Source organism: Bombina bombina, chromosome 1 (genome assembly GCF_027579735.1).
Source record: "Bombina bombina isolate aBomBom1 chromosome 1, aBomBom1.pri, whole genome shotgun sequence".
Classification (NCBI taxonomy): Eukaryota; Metazoa; Chordata; class Amphibia; order Anura; family Bombinatoridae; genus Bombina; species Bombina bombina.
In genome coordinates this window covers 408,217,716-408,236,532 of record NC_069499.1, presented here as the reverse complement: position 1 = coordinate 408,236,532, position 18,817 = coordinate 408,217,716, and the positions used below count along the sequence as shown (strand labels likewise).

The following is an 18,817-nucleotide window of genomic DNA, read 5'->3' as shown; positions in this document are numbered from 1 at the left end:
ATCAAAAGCTTTAACCAAGAAGCCAAGAAAATAGCAGAAACTTTCTGACCTTTTCTAGGACCAGAAAATAAAACAAATAGACTAGAAGTCTTTCTGAAATCTTTAGTAGCTTCAACATAATATTTCAAAGCTCTTACCACATCCAAAGAATGTAAATTCTTTGGATTAGGACACAAAGAAGGGACAACAATTTCTCTACTAATGTTGTTAGAATTCACAACCATAGGTAAAAATTGAAAAGAAGTCTGCAAAACCGCCTTATCCTGATGAAAAATCAGAAAAGGAGATTCACACGAAAGAGCAAATAGCTCAGAAACTCTTCTAGCAGAAGAGATAGCCAAAAGGAACAACACTTTCCAAGAAAGTAGTTTAATGTCCAAAGAATGCATAGGCTCAAATGGAGGAGCCTGTAACGCTTTCAAAACCAAATTGAGACTCCAAGGAGGAGAAATTGATTTAATGACAGGCTTAATTCGAACCAAAGCCTGTACAAAACAGTGAATATCAGGAAGTTTAGCAATCTTTCTGTGAAATAAAACTGAAAGAGCAGAGATTTGTCCCTTCAAGGAACTTGCAGACAAACCTTTATCCAAACCATCCTGAAGAAACTGTAAAATTTATGGGAGGAACACCATGAAATGTAAGTCTTCCAAACTCGATAGTAAATCTTTCTGGAAACAGATTTACGAGCTTGTAACATAGTATTAATCACTGAGTCAGAGAAACCTCTATGACTTAGTACTAAGCGTTCAATTTCCATACCTTCAAATTTAATGATTTGAGATCCTGATGGAAAAAAGGAAATTTTTCCTTACCTGATAAATTGATTTCTTTTACGAAATAACGAGTCCACAGTTTTCATCCTTTACTTGTGGGATATAATTCTCCTGTTAACAGGAAGTGGCAAAGAGCACCACAGCAGAGCTGCTATATAGCTCCCCCCTTAACTCCTCCCCCCAGTCATTCGACCGAAGGTATAGGAAGAGAAAGGGAAAAACTAACAAGGTGCAGAGGTGACTGAAGTTCATAAAAAATAAATCCTGTCCCAAATGACAGGGTGGGCTGTGGACTCGGTATATCGTAAAAGAAATCAATTTATCAGGTAAGCATAAATTTCCTTTTCTTTTACAAGATATACCGAGTCCACGGTTTTCATCCTTTACTTGTGGGATACCAATACCAAAGCTTTAGGACACGGATGAAAGGGAGGGACAAGACAGGAACCTAAATGGAAGGGACCACTGCTTGAAGCACCTTTCTCCCAAAAATAGCCTCAGAAGAAGCAAAAGTATCAAATTTGTAAAATTTGGAAAAAGTATGAAGGGAGGACCAAGTCGCAGCCTTACAAATCTGTTCAACAGAAGCATCGTTTTTAAAAGCCCATGTGGAAGCCACAGCTCTAGTGGAATGAGCCGTAATCTTTTCAGGAGGCTGCTGTCCAGCAGGCTCATATGCCAAGCGGGCCACGTCCAAGTTATGCCACAGAGGTTCCTTCTTAGAGGAAGGATTAGGACACAAGGAAGGAACCACAATTTCCTGATTAATATTCTTGTTTGAAACAACCTTAGGAAGAAATCTAGGTTTAGTCCGCAAAACCACCTTATCAGAATGGAATATAAGATAAGGGGAATCACAGTGCAATGCAGAAAGCTCAGAAACTCTTCGAGCAGAAGAGATAGCTACCAAAAACAAAACTTTGCAAGATAACAGCTTAATATCTATGGAATGCATGGGTTCAAACGGAACCCCTTGAAGAACATTAAGAACTAAATTCAAACTCCATGGCAGAGCAATTGGTTTAAACACAGGCTTGATTCTGATTAAAGACAAACAATGTTCAGTCCAGCACTACAGCGGTCAGGAGTCTGCAAAGTCACTCAAGAGCCTCACTCAAAGCTCCAGCAATATATTCAAGAATCCCCAGGTGAGTGACAGCAGAATATAAATTTATTAGGTTTTACACAGAAACAGGTAGCGACATTTCGGAATAAACTTCCTTAATCATGCATACCTGTATGCATGATTAAGGAAGTTTATTCCGAAACGTCGCTACCTGTTTCTGTGTAAAACCTAATACATTTATATTCTGCTGTCACTCACCTGTGGATTCTTGATTCTGATTAAAGCCTGAACATCTGGTACATCTGCCAGACGCTTGTGAAGCAAAATTGACAAAGCAAAAATTTGTCCCTTCAAGGAACTAGCTGATAAACCCTTCTCCAATCCTTCTTGGAGAAAAGACAAAATCCTAGGAATCCTAACCTTACTCCATGAGTAACCCTTGGATTCACCCCAATAAAGATATTTACGCCATATGGTAAATTTTTCTAGTGATCGGTTTGCGAGCCTGAATCAGAGTATCAATAACCGGCTCAGAGAAACTCCACTTAGATAAAATCAAGCATTCAATCTCCAAGCAGTCAGTAGTTGCAGAGAAGTGAGATTTGGATGTTGGAAAGGACCTTGAATGAGAAGATCCCTTCTCAATGGAAGTCTCCACGGTGGCAGAGACGACATGTCCACGAGATCTGCATACCAGGTCCTGCGTGGCCACGCAGGCGCTATTAGAATTACTGAAGCCCTCTCCTGTTTGATTCTGGCAATCACCCGAGGAAGGAGAGGAAAAGGTGGAAACACGTAAGCCAGGTTGAACGAACAAGGTACTGCTAGAGCATCTATCAGTATGGCCTGGGGGTCCCTTGACCTGGACCCGCAACGTGGAAGTTTGGCATTCTGTCGAGATGCCATCAGATCCAGTTCCGGTAGGCCCCATTGATGAATCAAAGTTGCAAACACCTCCGGGTGGAGTTCCCACTCCCCCGGATGAAAAGTCTGACTCCTGGGATATAGATCGCAGACAGATGGCAAGAGTGAGCCTCCGCCCATCTAATTATCTTTGAAACTTCTATCATTGCTAGAGAACTCCTTGTTCCCCCTTGATTATTGATATACGCCACAGTCGTGACATTGTCCAATTGGAATCTTATGAATTTGGCCGAAGCCAACTGAGGCCACGCTAGCAGCCCATTGAATATCGCTCTCAGTTCCAGAATATTGATTGGCAATTGAGACTCCGCCTAAGTCCACACACTCTGAAACTTCAGGGAATTCCAGACTGCACCCCAGCCCAGAAGACTGGCGTCCGTCGTTACTATCACCCCAGATGGCCTGCGGAAGCACAACCCTTGGGACAGATTGTCCTGCAACAACCACCACCGAAGAGAGTCTCTGGTTTCTTGGTCCAGATTTATCTGAGGAGATAAGTTCGCATAATCCCCATTCCACTGACTGAGCATGCACAGTTGTAGTGGTCTGAGATGAAAGCGAGCAAACGGGATGATATTGCCGCTACCATTAGTCCGATGACTTCCATACACTGAGCCACTGATGGCCGATGAATGGACTGCAGAGCCCTGCAAGTAGTTAGAATCTTTTGATTTTCTGGCTTCTGTCAGAAATATTTTCATGTTTGCCGAGTCTATTAGAGTTCCCAGGAATGGAACTCTTGTTTGTGGAACTAGTGAACTCTTTTATACATTCACTTTCCAACCATGAGTTCTCAGAAATGACAACACGAAGTCCGTGTGAGATTTGGACAGATGAAATGTTGATGTCTGGATCAAAATATCGTCCAGATAGGACGCCACCACTATTCCTCACGGCCTGAGAACCGCTAGAAGAGACCCTAAAACCTTTGTGAAGATCCTGGGAGCTGTGGCCAACCCGAAGGGAAAGGTCACAAACTGATAATGTTTGTCCTGAAATGCAAATTGCAGGAACTGATGATGATCCTTGTGGATAGGGATGTGAAGATACGCATCCTTCAGGTCCACCGTGGTCATGTATTGACCCTCCTGGATCATAGGCAGAATTGTACGAATGGTCTCCATCTTGAACGATGGGACTCTGAGCAACTTGTTTAGACATTTGAGATCTAAAATCGGCCTGAAGGTTCCCTCTTTTTTGGGAACCACAAAAAGGTTTGAATAGAACCCCTGCCCTTGTTCCCGATCTGGAACTGGGCAAATTACACCCATGGTGTAGAGGTTACACAGCATAAGAACGCCTCTCTTTTTGTCTGGTTTACAGACAATCGTGAAAGATGAAATCTTCCACTTGGGGGGAAATCCTTGAATTCCAACTGATACCCCTGGGTCACAATTTCTAATGCCCAGGGATCCTGTACATCCCTTGCCCAAGCCAGAGCAAAGAAAGAGAGTCTGCCCCCTACTAGATCCGGTCCCGGTTCGGGGGCTGCCCCTTCATGCTGTCTTGGTAGCAGCAGTGGGCTTTTTGACTTGTTTACCTTTATTCCAGGCCTGGTTTGGTCTCCAGACTGCCTTGGATTGCGCAAGGTTCCTTTCCTACTTAGTGGAGGAAGGGGAAGCAGAGGATGTTCCTTTAAAATTTCGAAATGAACGAAAATGATTTTGTTTATTCCTCATCTTGAGGGGCTTGTCCTGAGGTAGGGTGTGACCATTACCTCCAGTAATGTCAGAGATTATTTCCTTCAGTTCAGGCCCGAATAGGGTCTTACCCTTGAAGGGAATAGACAAAAGCTTAGACTTAGACGATACGTCAGCCGACCACAATGGCAAAGCCTGCATTTTTCACTGCTAATTTTGCAAGTTGAAAAGCAGCATCCGTCATGAAAGAATTTGCTAGTTTAAGAGCCTTAATTCTGTCTAAAATGTCCTCTAAAGGTGTCTCAACCTTCAGGGACTCTTCCAGGGTGTCAAACCAAAAGGCAGCTGCAGTAGTTACTGGAACCATGCAAGCTATAGGCTGTAAGAGAAAACCTTGGTGAACAAAAATTTTCTTTAGAAGACCCTCCAGTTTTTTATCCATAGGGTCTTTAAACGCACAACTGTCCTCAAAGGGTATAGTTGTACGTTTAGCTAAAGTAGAAATAGCTCCCTCCACCTTAGGAATCAATTGCCAAAAATCCTGCATGGTGTCAGATATGGGAAACATTTTCTTAAAATTAGGAGGGGGAGAAAACGGTATACCTGGTCTATCCCATTCCTTCTTAACAATTTCCGAAATTCTCTTAGGAACCGGAAAAACATCCGTGTAAGTAGGTACTTCCAAATATTTGTCCATTTTACACAATTTTTCTGGAGGAATCGTGATCGGGTCACAATCATCCAGAGTCGCCAGAACCTCCCTGAGCAATAAGCGGAGGTGTTCTAATTTGAATTTAAAGGACATGAAGTCCGAATCTGTCTGAGATAATAAATTTCCTGACTCTGAAAGTTCTCGCTCAGACATAAAATCCCTAACCCCCAACTCAGAGCATTGGGAGATTACGTCGGAAATAGCCACTAAGGTGTCAGAGGGTTCAGTATTTGCATTAATATTTGACCTATGGCGTTTATCCTGCAAGCCTGGCAGTTTAGACAATACCTCTGTAAGGGTAGTAGACATGACTGCAGCAATATCTTGCAAAGTAAAAGAAGTAGACGCACTAGAAGTACTTGGCGTCGCTTGCGTGGGCGTTAAAGGTTGTGACACTTGGAGAGAATTAGATGGCATATCCTGATTCTCTGTAGACTGAGAATCCTCCTGAGGCCCACTTTCTTTATTTAAAATGTGATGCTTACCAGTGTAAGGCCCTTTCAGTTCAAGAAGGGCACAATGTAAGAGGGGGTTCCACCATGGCTTCTAAACACATAGAACACTGACTTACTATGTCAGACATGTTGTACAGACTAGTAATAACAGCACAAGTCTTTCCCAATCTTTATTATGTGTGAAAATAATATAGTACAAAAAACGGTTACTGCGCCTTTAAGAATAAAAAGTGTACACTGTTTTTGCAAAGTCGTTAAAACGATAATCAAAATGAATAATTTTGTTGTTTTTAGAGCCTAATGTGCCATCGGATGTTGCACCACAAGTAAATGGAGAGTTAAATTTTAATTTCAGTAAATTAGGCAGGTGTAAACGATCTGCAGACAAATTTTCACTTAAAGACTTCTGCACCTCGCCAAAGCTCTGCTGTGGCCCCTACCTGCCCCAAGACCTGTCAAAACCATCCGGCCCCACTCCAAAGTACAGCCTCACAGTCTGGTTCCAACTGGAGCTAATGGCTCTTACCTCTCCAGAAACTAACTGCGCATTGAAGCGCGACAATAGGCCCCGCCCATCATGTCTGATGAGCCAAAACTAGAGAAAACCGCATGGGAAGCGTTTTCAGATAACATATGCACTCGCTTCTTTTGAAATAAATATGCCATGTGAACCCCACATAAAATATTAAACTCAGCGTCAATAAACCCCATAATTGCCTAATTAGGTTTCCAAGGCTGCTCCAGTGTCTAACCACATAGCCCTTAAGTATCCCATGTTATTTAGAATGGGATAATAATACACAGGTTACCACAGTACCACCCTATAATAAGGACTATTGCTTACCCTTGCCCCGCATGGGGAATATGTCAGCCAAATTCTGATATATCATGTCTCCTCAGAATGTAAATGACTGCACATACCTTGAAATTGCTTGTAGCAAGAAATCGTTCCCCCATACTTCTCCTGTACTTCCTCAGAAACGCTTGTGGGAACGAACATTGATCTTAGTTACTACTGCTAAGATCATCAGACTCAAGGCATGATTCTTCTTCCATATCACGCCAGAGTAAAAACAGTACTCACCGGTACCATTTAAAATAAAAAACTTTTGATTGAAGAAAAACTAAACAATTTTTTTATCACCACATAAACTTTACCCTTCCTATTGCTATGCATAGGCAAAAAGAATGACTGGGGGGAGGAGTTAAGGGGGGAGCTATATAGCAGCTCTGCTGTGGTGCTCTTTGCCACTTCCTGTTAGCAGGAGGATTATATCTCACAAGTAAAGGATGAAAACCGTGGACTCGGTATATCTTGTAAAAGAAATGGACCTTGAGACAGTAGGTCTGGCCTTAACGGAAGTGGCCAAGATTGGCAACTGGACATCCAAACAAGATCCGCATACCAAAACCTGAGTGGCCATGCTGGAGCCACTAGCAACACAAACGATTGTTCCTGCATTATTTTGGAAATCACACTTGGAAGAAGAACTAGAGGCGGGAAGATGTAAGCATGACGATAATTATATGGAATGGTTAACGCATCCACTGCTTCCGCCTGAAGATCCCTGGACCTGGACAGGTATCTGGGAAGTTTCTTGTTTAGGTGAGAGGCCATCAGATCTATCTCTGGAAGAGCCCACAACTGAACAATCTGAGAAAACACATCTGGATGGAGAGACCACTCTCCTGGATGTAAAGTCTGACGACTGAGATAATCCGCTTCCCAATTGTCTACCCCTGGGATATGCACCGCAGAGATTAGACAGGAGCTGGATTCCGCCCAAGCAAGTATCCGAGATACTTCTTTCATGGCTTGAGGACTGTGAGTCCCACCCTGATGTTTGACTTAAGCCACAGTTGTGATATTGTCTGTCTGGAAGCAAATGAACGGTTCCCTCTTCAACTGAGGCCAAAACTGAAGAGCTCTGAAGATTGAACGGAGTTCTAAAATATTGATTGGTAATCTCGCCTCTTGAGATTTCCAAACCCCTTGAGCAGTCAGAGATCCCCAAACAGCTCCCCAACCCGAAAGACTTGCATCTGTAGTTATCACAGTCCAGGTTGGTCGAACAAAAGAAGCCCCTTGAACTAAACGTTGGTGATTTAACCACCACGTCAGAGAGTGTCGAACATTGGGATTTAAGGATATTAACTACTCTTTGTATAATCCCTGCAGCATTGATTCAGCATACAAAGCTGAAGAGGTCTCATGTGAAAATGAGCAAAAGGAATCGCGTCCGATGCAGCAGTCATGAGGCCTAAAACTTCCATGCACATAGCCACTGAAGGGAATGACTGAGACTGAAGGTGCTGATAGGCTGTCACCAATTCCAAACGTCTCTTGTCTGTTAGAGACAGAGTGATGGACATTGAATCTATCTGGAAACCTAAAAAGGTGACCCTTATCTGAGGAATCAAAAAAGTTTTTGGTAAATTAATCCTCCAACCATGTTATTGAAGAAACAACACTAGTTGATTCGTGTGAGATTCTGCAGAACGTAAAGACTGAGCTAGTACCAATATATCATCCAAATAAGGAAACACCGCAATACCCTGATCTCTGATTACAGACAGTAGGGCACCTAGAACCTTTGAAAAGATTCTTGGAGCTGTTGCTAGGCCAAATGGAAGAGCAACAAATTGGTAATGCTTGTCTAGAAAAGAGAATCTCAGGAACTGATAATGTTTTGGATGAATCGGAATATGAAGGTATGCATCCTGCAAGTCTATTGTAGACATATAATGTCCTTGCTGAACAAAAGGCAGAATAGTCCTTATAGTCACCATCTTGAAAGTTGGTACTCTTACATAACGATTCAGGATTGTCAGATCCAGAACTGGTCTGAAAGAATTTTCCTTCTTTGGGACAATGAATAGATTTGAATAAAACCCCAGACCTTGTTCCTGAAAAGGAACTGGCATGATTATTACCCCTGAAGACTCCAGGTCTGAAACACACTTCAGGAAAGCCTGAGCTTTTACTGGATTTGCTGGGATACGTGAGAGAAAAAATCTTCACACAGGAGGTCTTACTCTAAATCCTATTCGATACCCTTGAGGGACAATGCTCTGAATCCATTGATTTTGGACAGAATTTATCCAAAAATCCTTGAAAAACCTTAGTCTGCCCCATACCAGCTGAGCTGGAATGAGGGCCGCACCTTCATGCGGATTTAGGAGCTGACTTTGGTTTCTTAAATGGCTTGAATTTATTCCAATTTGAGGAAGGCTTCCAATTGGAAACAGATTCCTTGGGGGAAGGATTAGATTTTTGTTCCTTATTCTGACTAAAGGAACGAAAACGGTTAGAAGCCTTAGATTTGCCCTTAGGTTTTTTATCCTGAGGCAGAAAAACTCCCTTTCCCCCAGTAACAGTTGAAATAATAGAATCCAGCTGAGAACCAAATAAATTATTACCTTGGAAAGAAAGAGATAGCAATCTAGACTTAGATGTCATATAAGCATTCCAAGATTTAAGCCACAAAGCTCTTCTAGCTAAAATAGCTAAAGACATGGACCTAACATCAATTTTGATAATATCAAAAATGGCATCACAAATAAAATGATTAGCATATTGCAGTAAGCGAATAATGCTGGATACATCAGAATCCAATTCTTGTTGCGCTAAATTCTCCAACCAGAAAGTTGATGCAGCCGCAACGTCAGCCAAAGAAATTGCAGGTCTAAGAAGATGACCTGAATATAAAAAGGCTTTCCTTAGATAAGATTCAAGCTTCCCATCTAAAGGATCCTTTAAGGAAGTACTATCTTCAATAGGAATATAGTGGTACGTTTAGCAAGAGTAGAAATAGCCCCATCAACTTTGGGGATCTTTTCCCAAAACTCTATAGAATTTGCTGGTAAAGGATACAATTTTTTAAACCTTGAAGAAGGAATAAAAGAAGTACCTGGCTTATTCCATTCCTTAGAAATCATATCAGAAATAGCCTCAGGAATAGGAAAAACCCCTGGAGAAACCACAGGAGGTTTAAAAACGGCATTTAAATGTTTATTAGACTGAACGTCAAGAGGACTGGTTACCTCAATATCCAAAGTAATTAACACTTCTCTTAATAAAGAACGCATATACTCTATTTTAAATAAATAAGTAGATTTGTCAGTGTCAATGTCTGAGGAAGGATCTTCTGTATCAGATAGATCCTCATCATCGGAGGATAAATTATTATGTTGTTGGTCATTTGAAATTTCATCAACTGAATGAGAATTTTTAAAAGACCTTTTACGTTTATTAGAAGGTGGAAATGCAGACAAAGCCTTCTGAATAGAATCATTCATAGGTATATCATGTACAATAGAAGTTGAAGGAACTGCAACTGGTAATGTACTATTACTGATGGACACACTATCTGCATGTAAAAGTTTCATGACAACTATTACAAATGAATTTCAGAGAAATAATTTCCACAATCTTACAACAAATGCACTTAGCTTTGGTAGAACCGATGTCAGGCAAGTTCCAGCAGATACTTCTGAGGCAGGATCAGATTGAGACATCTTGCAAAATGTAAAAGAAAAAACAACATATAAAGCAAAATAATCACTTCCCTTATATGACAGTTTCAGGAATGGGAAAAAATGCAAATAGCATAGCCCTCTGATAGAGAAAAAAGGCAAGAGGCAAACATCAATGGGGTATTAAAATAATGAAATAGTTTGGCGCCAAGTATGACGCTGTCAGGTCCTTTCTATTATTCTGTAACTTTAACGTTAGCCACTCCTTCAATAGGTATTTAAGCCCCCACCTACCAATGCTCATTGTTGGTTTAATTTGGTACTACGCAGTACAGCCGTGCTACTATTACAATCAAGTTTCAGCTTGTCTTAAGACCACTTTTCTAGGTGTAAAGAATATCCGCAATTACCTCCTTGTATCGTGCCTGCTGCACGCATCGCATCTCAGCTGATTCCTCCGTTCTTTCTCTCAGCCACTGACGTCATCGGCACAAGACGCTTTCAAACAACGCGCTCTCAGGAGAGCAAACACAGAGGAGTGCTTCCTGTTTCCCCTTAATGGTCATACAGCAGGGATTTCTTTGGGACACCTTCGATACATGCTACTCAGAATCAGGTTGTATATACCTTGCATGTTGAACCACTGCATCCCTGTGCCATACTTACCGTTTACATATTATAACTGAATATTGAACTGTCTTATACTCTCTCCTTTGTTTACTGTTATATGCTATCTGCGAACTGATACTTTCTGTTTGTGAAACTCACGATCACATGTACATACTAAGACTGTTGATATAGCACTATCTGCCAGAGACTCTGCATCAGACACTGCAAAATTCAGTGCTGCCACAACACCTGTATTTACATATGCAACCATTATACCTCTTACTTAGCTATATCGTAATCAGGATTAATCTGACAATAGCAATACTTAACCTAATTTGACAGACACACAACGTACCTGAAAATTTTTTGGCGCCAACAATAACCGGAAATGACGAAGTTGCGTCACAGACGTATTCTTCGCGCCAAAAAATTCTTGCGCCACAAATGACGCAATAAAGTCTAGCATTTGGCGCACCCGCGGGCCTAATACCGCCCGCAAATTTCTTCAAATGTTTATTTTCCCCAAATATGAAACTGACAGTCTGCAGAAGGAAATACATGAACCTGACTCATGGCAAATATAAGTACAATACATATATTTAGAACTTTATATAAATGCATAAAGTGCCAAACCATAGCTGGGGTGCCTTAAGTAATAAAAAACATACTTACCAAAAGACACCCATCCACATATAGCAGATAGCCAAACCAGTACCGAAACAGTTATCAGTAGAGGTAATGGTAAATTGAGAGTATATCGTCGATCTGAAAAGGGAGGTAGGAGATGAATCTCTACGACTGATAACAGAGAACCTATGAAATAGACCCCCGTTAGGGAAATCATTGTATTCAATAAGTGATACTCCCTTCACGTCCCTCTGACATTCGCTGTACTCTGAGAGGAATCGGGCTTCAACAATGCTGAGAAGCGCATATCAACGTAGAAATCTTAGCACAAACTTACTTCACCACCTCCATAGGAGGCAAAGTTTGTAAAGCTGAATTGTGGGTGTGGTGAGGGGTGTATTTATAGGCATTTTGAGGTTTAGGAAACTTTGCCCCACCTGGTAGGATTGTATATCCCATACGTCACTATCTCATGGACTCTTGCCAATTACATGAAAGAAATTCCTCTAACTGAAGCTCTTAAAAAACAATACTTACTAAAGCAGTTTGATGGTAACAATGCATCTGAGAACTGTCAGCATTATGGAGTGAAGCGGTAGTGTGCGACGTCACAAATGCACTGCACATGCGCACTGGATGCACGTTACCAGAACTCGTTCATGAAGCGCATCCATAGTCGTATAGTAATATGACTTACAGCATTGGCTATGGTATCCATAAAAAACAGGGGGCAGTGGAAAAAACAAAATTTATGCTTACGTGATAAATTTCTTTCTTTCTTGACACGATGAGTCCATGGATCATCATTATTAATTACTGTTGGGAATATCACTCCTGCCCAGCAGGAGGCGGCAAAGAGCACCACAGCAAAGCTGTTAAATATCACCTCCCTTTCCTCCCACCCCAGTCATTCGACCGGAGTAAAGGAGAGAAAGGACGCGACAAGGTGCAGAGGTGTCTGAAGTTTATAGAATACTATAAAATACTAACAACCTGTCTAAGTAACAGGGTGGGCCGTGGACTCATTGTGTCAAGAAATAAATACATTTATCAGGTAAGCATACATTTTGTTTTCTTTCTAATTCAGCCTGCCAGAGGCGAGCTGTGGTGGACAGGGGTGCGTATGTGCGCCCCTGTCCGCCTCAGCTTGATAAATCGCCCCCTTAGCAGGAAATCAAACTTATCTTCTGCTGATGTGAGCTTGCCAGTTCAAAATAGCTAGAACTCAGGGTTGTTCTGCAGGCCTTTTGGCTGGGGACTTCCTTGCAATCTCCGAGGAACTTATCGTAGCTGTTCTTTTGAGTGACAACATTTAAATAAATAGTGCAACAAAAGATTTTAACAGAGACATACTAACATATATTGATCCCCAAAACATTAGTTAATTGCAAGTCATCTAGCAGCTCAAATTAAATAATTAAAACATCTCAGTCCTAATTACCTGTTCAATATCAAGCTTCATTATGGCTTTTTGTAGGTATCTCACGCCACCATGGATTAATTTAGTGCTTCTACTGCTAGTTCCTGAAGAGAAGTCATCTCTTTCAATCAGGGAAGTTTTCAATCCTATGATTAACAAAACAATGTTTGATTCTCATAAAACAAAATTGATAAAAAAAATGTAATTGATCATAAAATAACTATCTTAAGGGGACTAGAAAGCCAAAATTAAACTCATAATACAGATAAAACTTAAATTATGCTTACCTGATCATTTTCTTTTCTTCAGACGGAAAAAATCCACAAGTGCATTCATTACTTTTGGGAAATAAGAACCTGGCCACCAGGAGGAGGCAAAGACACCCCAGCCAAAGGCTTAAATACTCCTCCCACTTCCCTCATCCCCCAGTCATTCTGCCGAGGAACAAGGAACAGTAGAAGAAATACCAGGGTGAAAAGGTGCCAGAAGTATAAAAAATAAAAATGTCCCACAGAAAAAATATGCGTGGGGAGCTGTGGACTCTTTCCATCTGAAGAAAAGAAAATTATCAGGTAAGCATAATTTAAGTTTTTCTTCATAAATGGAAAGAGTCCACAGCTGCATTCATTACTTTTGGGAAAACAATACCCAAGCTATAGAGGACATAGGACACAGAATGCAAAAACGGGAGGGTACAGTAGGCGTCCCATTCTGAGGACACCAGGCCTGAAAAACCCACAACCTAACCAAACCCCACTTGGTCCGAACCGGGCAAAAAAACTAGAAGCAAAAGGCCCCAAGGACACTGACCCGCAAATAGTGCAAAAGCCTAACTAGAGACCGCAAGCAGACTCACTGAGCCAACACTCCTCCAGGAGAACCGTCGCCCAGCAGTCGGTCCCCACACAACCCTTTCTAGTACAGTACCAAAATCCCCAAAAGGGAGAGGACAAGGGTAAGCCAAAGGGATACCCAAAAGGTACAGCAAAACCCATAAAGGATAAACTCCTGTCAAAGGAAAGCCAAGTCCACAGAGACCCGAATGGATCCCGAGAACAAGAGGCGACGACGCCCAACCCACAAGGAGCAACCAGGCATCATCAAGGAGAATAAACATCTCACAAACATCGCGCAAAAGCACCAAAAAAGACAGCTGAAGACAAAGTCCTCAAAACGTCAAAAGTCAAAGTCCTCAGAGACTAAGCAAACAGAAAATTATAAGTAGCAAACTCAGAATAAACATCTGAGTCCAGTAAAATGCTGCCATCCGTAGGAAGACAGGGAGAAAACACTATCCGTAAGGAAGAAGCGGCCAAATGAAATAGCAGATTGCTCAACCTCCAAGACGGAGGACAGTCTCAAGGCAATCCAGGCCGCCAAGCCTACTCACAGATCACAAAGGGGGAGATACACAGAACCTTTAAAAAAGGTCCACAGTCAACCACAAGACCTGAGAATGAACAACAGATCTCAGATCTTACCCTAGCCAGACCAGCCCAAGCAGCGGCAGATCTGAAAGCAAGGGAACCGAAAGGAACCCCAAGACCAGCAGCCAAAAGGGCAGAAGAATGGACACAGCCACATCAATCTAAAGACAATCGAGCAGGCGACAGACCCAAGGGATCTAGAAAGCCACCCAAGTAAGTCTCAATGCGGAGCAAGCAGGTCCCAAGATGAAAAGGATCAACTCAATGAGTAGACAAATCCCTAAACCAGATAAAACATATGCTCCAACCTCCTGAACACAGGAGATGCCCCTAAAAAAGGAACCCCACCTCCGTAAGGAAGACACCGAGCCCCCTAAAGAGGAGAGCGTCGATAAACACCTGCCCATAAGACAGGAAGTCATAGGAAGAACCGATAGGACACAAGACCACGTCACTGACGAACATGGAAGAACCCCTTAAAACACATTCGTGCTAGCACACATACCAGGCCCAAAAGTGACAGCTGAGCAACCGCAAACCTTCCGTTTGCTAGGCAGGAAAGCCCACCATCAGGTCACGTTAGTTGGCTGTCCCAAGGGAACCGTATCGTCCGGCACAAGACAATCCCCAAGGAGACCCTGCTCTCAGTAAATCTGGCCAAGTTGTAAAATAGAACAGCCAGAACAAGAGCTAAGCCCATGTACCCCGGAAACTGTAACCCCCAGGCCAGTCTAAGGATCATAAGGTCCAGTAACATCCCACAGCGGGATCCACAAAGAGAAAACACAGAGTAAAACCCTCGCCCACCGGAAGATCATGACAAGAAGCCTGGGCACCACAAATGTTTAGATTAAACAATCTTCCAGGAACATAAATCCCTCGTCTGATATCAAACAACAGACCTCCCAGGGAAAAATCCAGAATAACCCGGATAACAAGAGCAAGAAGCCCTTGCAAGTCCCGACCCAAAGGGAAGAGACCACCCCTTACAGGAGCCCAACACTCCAAAGAGCCAGGGCCATAAAAGGACACTAGAGCTAACAGGCGTTCAAGCAACATTAACATGATTGTGCTTTAAAAGTGCGGCTAATGCCCCTTAAGGGACACAAGGCGCTGCTCATTTTATCAACCTCGAAAGGAGGAAAGGCTGAGAAGACCTCGCCGGGGATCGAACTAGCAACCCTCGGTTCTGCAACAGTAGAGAGTAGCCATAAACCGTTTAGTGTGCTGAGCTAGCTGTCCAGGTAGCCACGATCTCCAGACACAAGGGGAACAGTGAGGACAAGTCACCCGAACAGAGCAACATCAAGCCTCCAAATTACCTCAGATTCGAAGTCAGAGGACAGTAAAACATGAGTTTGGATGCCACCTAGATGGAAATACCTGATCCATATGAGTAGAAAACCACTAGGACCTCTACTATCCCAAGAAGGAGATGCAGAGCATTACCAACACCAGGGAAAGGACCCTTAACCAGAACCCAAAAAGACCTCACTGTCTTAAGTCCCGAAAAAGGAACAACCAATCCAAGTACCCCGAAGGTGACCCATCCACAAGGAGAAACGGACAACATCCAAGAGGTCTCAATGAAGAACCACTAAAGGAACAAGTCCAAAAAGGAAAGCAACACCGCCCCGACCAGCGGAAAAGAGGTGCTAAACCCTCTAATTTTCCCACCACGTGGGAAGGAATACTCTAGGTTCCGAGGGCATCGGAAGCAACAGAGAGTGACGCAGCAAAATTCACTTACCCAGTCACCAGAGAGAAGGATATTTAGGATTGAAACAATCCCGAGAGCCGTATGGACCCGCAAGTCCTCTTGAGAATGCTTAGCTGAAACGTGTAAAACAAATAACAAGAAACATAAAAATGTTAAGAGCACTCGGAACACCAACCTGACCAGCAAGGTATAATAGGCGCCACGTGTCTGAATAAGCCACGAGACAGAAGATCTGAACCCAAGCAGGAACAGCCTGCAACCAGGGTCATAACTGCCAAGCAGGCTAAATCTGCACTCAGAGAGGGAGGAAGAAAAAAACAGACAAACATGGGACTAACGTGTCCCGAACAACTTCCGTAGAAGCAAACGGCGAGTATCGACCCAGAGAAAGTTCCTGCAGGAAACATAGTATGAAAAATAAAAATAAAATTCATCCTAACCGGATAAAAAAAAATGACAGGCAACCCGAGGGTTAACGCCCAAGAAGAACAGAAAGATCTGCAGGACCAGCCTAACGGAATCCCTGTTCTTCCAACAAAACTGGGAAGGATCTCGATAACAAGACTTAAAAGGAGATTACTTCATCCCCCCCTATGTCTAACGAGGTGAGCCATTCGAAGGAGAAAACTGATGAGTCCCATAACTGAGAAGAATAGGGTCCCCAAACAGCTCAAAAACGTGTCTGAGTAGAACACGAAGGCGAGCCAGCCTGTAACTAAAGGCACAACACTCAGGAACAGTTACACTCGCAGGGAACTACACATGCCCTCCTGTGGCCGAGAGACATGGGGCAATCGGGCACAAACACAATCACAAATAAACATCTGGACTTTGAAAACGCGCAAGCGCCAAAAGCATGTAAAAGTGAAAACATGCTACAACCTCTGAGGAGGAAAAAACATAACCTGGGTTACCCACATGTGTAGTAGTAGGCAGTGCTAGGGAGCTCGCCTCCAAGAGGACAGGGCCCCTCGAGGCGGATGGCTCAGCAGTCCCTTGAACCCCCAAGTCAATGGGGACAATTCACATTCGTCACAGGACGAAGAATCAGAATCAGAAACAATCTCAACATCAGCACCCTCCATAACTGGATAAAGGATACCAAAACATGGACTAAATATTAGGTGTGTGCATCTTCACTGGTCTCACGATTCGATTATCCTGTCAACGATTTGATTCGATTCATTTCTGCGATGCATCGCAATGCATCACGATTACTGCCCATGATTTTCATGAACTTGTTCTATTCCATATTATATATATATATATATATATATATATATATATATATTTATATATATATATATATATATATATATATATATATATATATGCACATACACATACACACACACACACACACACGATAGCTGCAATTTGATGGTCAGGGTGTCATCTACTATGGACTGCAATGCAAACATAGCAGGAACTGCTCTGTCTTAATCATGAATATTAAAAATTTGACTTTACTGTCCCTTTAAATCTCTTCCTCCATTATATTGCTAAAGTACACTCTGACCCTATTTTTTGCAGATAAGCAATGAGCATTGCACAGTTAAAATACCTTAAACTCTTCTTTAACTATACATTTTCTGCAGACATCTCCTGGAGACCATCCCTAACTACACATTTTGAAGACCCCTCTATTTAATGTACATAACCAGAGACACTCCTTCTGTTAGTACGCATCCAGAAGACCCTCTTTTCACTGTATTGTCCTAAAGCCAATCGATATACATGTGCTGCTGGAGAGTCATCCCACTGTACATGCCTGGTATATCCCTTTTACTATACAGAGTGTAAGGACCCTGCTCTTACTTGATCTTTCTATTGTATGTTCCCAGAAAACCTGTCTTTTTAATGTACTTGCTCATGAAGACCATCACTCTCCTCACGTATTGTAGAAAAGGGATATCTAGGACGTGTAAATGGCCTGGGACACTCCCTGTCTTATTGTAACTAGAGACCCTAGAGGGCATATGGTCAGCAGACATGGCACTGTGGGTGAATTTAGGGGGGCACACAAGGCCTGGGCATTTTGTAATGTGTAGGATTGGAGGAGGAGTTCTCCAACATGGAGAGCAGTGAAGGATAACGGCCCCCGCCCAGCTTCCATTTGTCATATCGGTGCACAGTAATCACAGCCACGAGCAAACCAGCTAACACCCCTAGGACCCCACAAACGTCTCATCGCGGCAGCCCCATTGCCTGTGTGTATCCCTTTTCACACTGACCACTCCCTCCCACTGCAATCTCAGTACTGTATCTATAGTCCCGCAAGGACACACTGTATAAGTATTACCTACTGGCTCCGGTCCCGCCGGCTCTGTCCTGGGATCATCGGTTCAGATTAATCCTACAACTGCAGCTACCATTTCACCTCCCTGATTGGCTGGCTTGTTTTGTGCCAGTTGCATAAGTCAGCTATTCTTCTGGGGCCTGCAACTAAGGATCACTGTATATCCCCTTGCCTCTGGTGTCGGTCTGGAGGAGGGGTCACGTGACGTTGCGTGAATCGATTTGGCTCTTCACTGCATCGATGCAGCAACGTTAAAGGCTGCATTGTGATGCATCGTTGTGCCGATTATTTTCAACACCCTTACTAAATATAGTTTAAAAACATAATTTATGTAAGAACTTACCTGATAAATTAATTTCTTTCATATTAGCAAGAGTCCATGAGCTAGTGACGTATGGGATATACATTCCTACCAGGAGGGGCAAAGTTTCCCAAACCTCAAAATGCCTATAAATACACCCCTCACCACACCCACAAATCAGTTTAACGCATAGCCAAGAAGTGGGGTGATAAGACAAAAGTGCAAAAGCATAAAAAATAAGGAATTGGAATAATTGTGCTTTATACAAAAAAATCATAACCACCACAAAAAAGGGTGGGCCTCATGGACTCTTGCTAATATGAAAGAAATGAATTTATCAGGTAAGTTCTTACATAAATTATGTT

General features: G+C 42.6%; 1 protein-coding gene across 1 annotated transcript in view; it reads right to left on the bottom strand.

Annotated features, from left to right (window-relative positions):
- The window catches only part of GPD2 (glycerol-3-phosphate dehydrogenase 2), a gene marked incomplete in the record, with an annotated part of 636,690 nt that overhangs the window by 448,437 nt on the left and 169,436 nt on the right, over positions 1-18,817 (bottom strand). The window contains 1 exon segment of the mRNA XM_053698314.1: positions 12,727-12,851. Within this exon segment, the coding sequence (XP_053554289.1) occupies positions 12,727-12,851 (125 nt within the window).